The sequence below is a fragment of the Dipteris shenzhenensis genome, chromosome 32, assembly GCF_047967505.1.
Source record: "Dipteris shenzhenensis isolate YYH24624 ecotype China chromosome 32, Dip_SZ_1.0, whole genome shotgun sequence".
NCBI lineage: Eukaryota > Viridiplantae > Streptophyta > Polypodiopsida > Gleicheniales > Dipteridaceae > Dipteris > Dipteris shenzhenensis.
The window spans coordinates 6,908,153-6,912,501 of NC_141627.1; the positions used below are offsets into that span (position 1 = coordinate 6,908,153).

The window sequence follows — 4,349 nt, forward strand, 5'->3', positions numbered from 1 at the left end:
AGTAGCAAAAGCCAAGAGTGCCTGAATGCTTGTACTACAAACAATGGGTGAAAATGTATAATCAACTCCTGCAATTTGTGAGTATCGTTTTGCAATCAGACGAGAGCTTTGAACTTGTCAAAAGTACCATCAACTTTCGTTTTGGTTTTATAAACCCACTTACATTTGAGAGGAGTACGACCAAGAGGTAGTTCAGCAAGAACCCATGTACCTTTAGAGATTAAAGAATCATATTCAGCTTCCATGGCCTCTTGCCATTGACCCTTTTGCGCAAAAGAGATAGCTTATGCATTATTTAAATAGTAGGGTCTTTAGAGCAACCATTGCATGATCAATGATGTCAAAGTCATCAACACAATCATGAGGAGAACCATGTTCAAAATCAATAGGCAGATCAACATAAATATCAACACTATCATCAGAAGCTTGTGTGTGTGCAGGATGCAAATCAAGATTGTCAACACATTGCTCTACAGATGGAGTAGTAGTGATGATGTCAGATGAAGGAGTAGTAATGACATCAAAAGTAGAATCATTATCAAACACAAAAGGAAAGGTAGTAAGCAAGGACTCACTATCCTTTGCATCCTTGGTAGACCATGTCCCTCCCATTAACTAAGTCTCATTGAATATGGCATCATGACTGATTATCACCTTCTTAGAAGAGGGATCATAGAACTTATAACCCTTTAGAATTAGGAGAATATCCAATGAATATGACCTTCAAGCAAGGAGGATCTAGCTTTTTCCGTATCTCTTTTGGTACATGAATAAAAGCAATGCAACCAAAAGTTCAAAAATGTGATACAGGAGTTTGCCCTGTCCAAGCTATGATTGATATCTTACTAGAAGGTACAATTGAAGGAATATGATTTCGCACAAAGATGGCTGTCATAACATGCTCCCGATCACTCCTTTTGCTTTCACCATCTTGGTGTCCAATAGTGTATCACAAATCTGGTGGTTTGCTTCCACCATCTTGGTGTCCAATAGTGTATCACAAATCTGGTGGTTTGATATGCCCACAGACTTGCTATTTACTTATTTTTGCTTCTGCTATCTTATTCTTTTGATTGGGTAGTCAAAAGCGCTCTTTCGATTTATGACCACAAATTTAAGACTAAATACCAGTTCAAATCGTTAAGGAATGGGTACCTTGATCACTAACAATTTCAAGGTTATTAGCAGTACACACGTATTTGTCTCGTGCCATGCACCAACATAAACATAATCTATGCCACACAAATTATAGATCTAAGAAATGCACATGCAACTCAATGGTTGGTTGCTTTGCCTAAGATATTCAATATGGATCAAGGCTTCAATAAAGTTGAAAGTGTTATTTATGGCCAGACTATCTTTGCCTCTTTTTCAAAAGAAACACATTTGGGCATTTGCGTGAGAATTATGGAGGAGAAAAATGATGGCTTGACCATGAGGCCTTGCCTGAGGGCTTCACCGTCCAAAAACAATGGACTATGGAAATCTGAGGTAGCATGAAAGGGAAGGCTTGAAATCCGTGGTCAAGCGATGATGAAGACATGCACGTTTTGTGAGTCTTTCTAGTGCTTTTTTTCTAGTGTGTGTGTTACTTTTGGGGAGGGAACGCACACGGAATGCCACCCATCGACATTTGACGCCTGTAAGAAAGACGGCAAGCATCTACATTGGTCATGAGGATTCAAATAATCGTGAACGTCCGTTGAGTGGATCGGACGGGTCAGATCGTCCGGACGGGGTAACGTGGGTCTTGTTTATAGATATATAGATAGATATAGAAGAAGATGATGATGGGATTGGGCGCAGCCATGGCTCAGGAGCTGCTGCTCGTCTTGTTGCTCTCGCTTTGCCTGCTCCCCATCGTCGCCTTCCGCTTCCCCGTCCTCCATCGTGATGCCCCCCGCTCCCCCCTTCGTAGCCCCTCCCTCCTGCCCCCTTCCTTCCCCCCCCTCCCCCTCCACCACTTCCTCACCTCCGGTCTCGCCCTCCAACACCGCTTAAACCAGCAGCGCCTTCGCCACCCCGTCCCTTCCCACCTCTCCGGCCGCTTCTCCTACCTCAACGACCTCACCGGTGACTTCTACCTCTCCGCCCTCGTCGGTCACCCCCCCCAGGAACTCCTCTTCATCCTCGACACCGGTAGCGAGCTCTCTTGGACCCAGTGCGCTCCTTGCCAAGTCTGTGCCGACTACGGCGCTCCCCTTTTCCGCTTCCACCACTCCTCTTCCTATGAGCGAGTAACCTGCAGGTCCCCCCTCTGCTCGCAGAGCTTGGGCTTCCTTCGAGGCACCTGCGGCAATGCCTCAGCGAACTCGTGCGTGTTTCAAGTGCAATACGGAGATGGGTCCGTGGATGCAGGGTACCTGTCCGTGGACGTTTTTCACATTGGCGACAATGGCAAATCCGCAAAGCCCTTTGTTTTTGGATGTGCCGTAATCGATCTAGAGGCGTTCCCTGTACCCGCTTCTGGGATCTTGGGTCTCAATGCTGGTCCATTCTCCTTCACCTCTCAGCTGCTGGGCAGCGACTACTCGAAGAAATTTGCATACTGCCTTCCCGATCGCATTACCAACTTGAATTCTTCCGGGGTCATTCAGTTCGGTGACTATAAGGCTCCCACAAAACTCGCATATACTCCTCTGGTGCCTCCCTTCTCTCCATTGAGAGAACTATATTACTACCTCGACCTTAAAGGAATCAGTCTAGGGAGCCAACTCTTGAACATTCCGGCGTCCGCCTTCCGACCTAATGCTTCTGGAGTAGGAGGGACTGTGCTTGATTCGGGCACGGCCTTTACTTATCTGGTGGATTCGGCGTACAGACCTCTTGTCCAGGCTATGTTAAAAGCTACCGCTCACATGCGTCCGTTTTCCTCCAAGGAGGCAGGAGCAGATGTATGTTACAAGATTCCCCTTACTGCAACTAGTCTTCCAGAGGTGCCAATCATCAAGTTCCACTTTGCAGGCGGAGTCGACCTCGAGCTGGGGGCTGATAGTATCTTGTTTGCAACTTTTGTGGAGGGAAAGAACATAGTGGTTTGTGCAGCTTTCGCAAGGTCGGGTGCCGATTCTTTGAACATTATAGGAAACTACCAGCAGCAAAATTACTGGATTGAGTACGACCTTTCGTCATCTCGAGTTGGAATTGCGAAAGCCAACTGTGCCACGAGATGATTCTCCAAAAAAGGTAAGACTTGCAATTTGCATGATCTGAAAAACTCGGCAGTCTTGGAAAACTACAAGTGGTGTCTTGTGGTTTGAATTTTGTACGCTTATCAAAGTTTTTATCTCCCTTATGCCGTGTGTGGGCTCACACTTTAGCTATAGCAGTATGTGCTTTTCAAAACAAATACAACAGGGAACCCATAGGGCCTGCATCATCTGGCCTAAATTTTCTCGGTCGTTTCGTGTAGCCGTAGCGTACCACGCTCTATTGAATGTATGCATAAAGAAGGGAGTGGTCTTTCTAGTAGGCATGGGAGATCCCAACAAGTATATTTTCTTTTGGCAAGTCAGCCCAAATGTAGTCCAGTTGCGAGCCGTATATTGTTGTCGGTTGATGTGATTGTAGTCGCATTCCCAAGCTGTTCATTATTTTTTCCAAGTTGGTTGAGGCTGGTGATGCTTTACCCTTGTCTATATTGAAGTCACCCAACACTATTGTGGAGGCTTTTGAGCTTCTTTTTCCTATTATCATTTTTTCCAAGCAAGCGGGAAAACTGTTGCATTTTTATGATGGAGGGTTATAAATGTTGAATATGTGGAAGCTTCTATTTAGAATTATTGTGCTGACGCATGTTATCTCGATTCCTTGTTCTGCATATTTGTCAACCGCATTTATTGGCAAGTGATGTTGTAGAAGGGTGCACTGTCCTGTGCGAGAGCAATTGTTAATGATATTAAACCCCTGCGGCATAATCTCATTTTCGGCATTTGTTCTTGATTCTTGAAGGCAAATAATGTTGGATTCCATAAGTTTGCTCATTCCTTTGATGTCCAAGATGTATGTTGATAGCGATCTTGTGTTTAGTGATGTTATCAATATTTATTTGTTTTGAACTTGTTGACTTTGCGACGATTCTATTATGACCCATCCTGCGGTCCCTTGTAGTCTACACATTTCGCAACGAATGTCCGCATCGACAATTTTCATTTTGAATGGGCTCTAATGGGTGCAAGTTGTCAATGTCCTTTACACACAACAAGGCAGTGTAGGCAAGACCGTGTGCATGCACTCCCCTAGGCGAGAAAGCAAGTCTTTCCAACATGAGGCCTTGTGCGCGATGAATTGTTCTCACTGCTACTGGTTGAATGGGGAATTGCTCTCGAGTGAGTATGCTTGTTTTAGAT

At 45.0% G+C, this 4,349-nt stretch overlaps 1 protein-coding gene across 1 annotated transcript; it reads left to right on the forward strand.

Moving 5' to 3' along the window:
- The first annotated feature begins 1,808 nt into the window (after positions 1 to 1,808).
- LOC147880246 (protein ASPARTIC PROTEASE IN GUARD CELL 1-like) lies at positions 1,809 to 3,708 on the forward strand. Its single transcript, XM_087370385.1, has one exon. It carries the CDS (start codon positions 1,809 to 1,811, stop codon positions 3,171 to 3,173), a length of 1,365 nt encoding a protein of 454 aa, XP_087226511.1. The 3' UTR covers positions 3,174 to 3,708.
- Positions 3,709 to 4,349: the final 641 nt, after the last annotated feature.

Bases quoted from the DNA above. Each gene is read 5' to 3' on its own strand.
- LOC147880246 (XM_087370385.1), top strand. From the start codon at position 1,809: ATGGCTCAGGAGCTGCTGCTCGTCTTGTTGCTCTCGCTTTGCCTGCTC.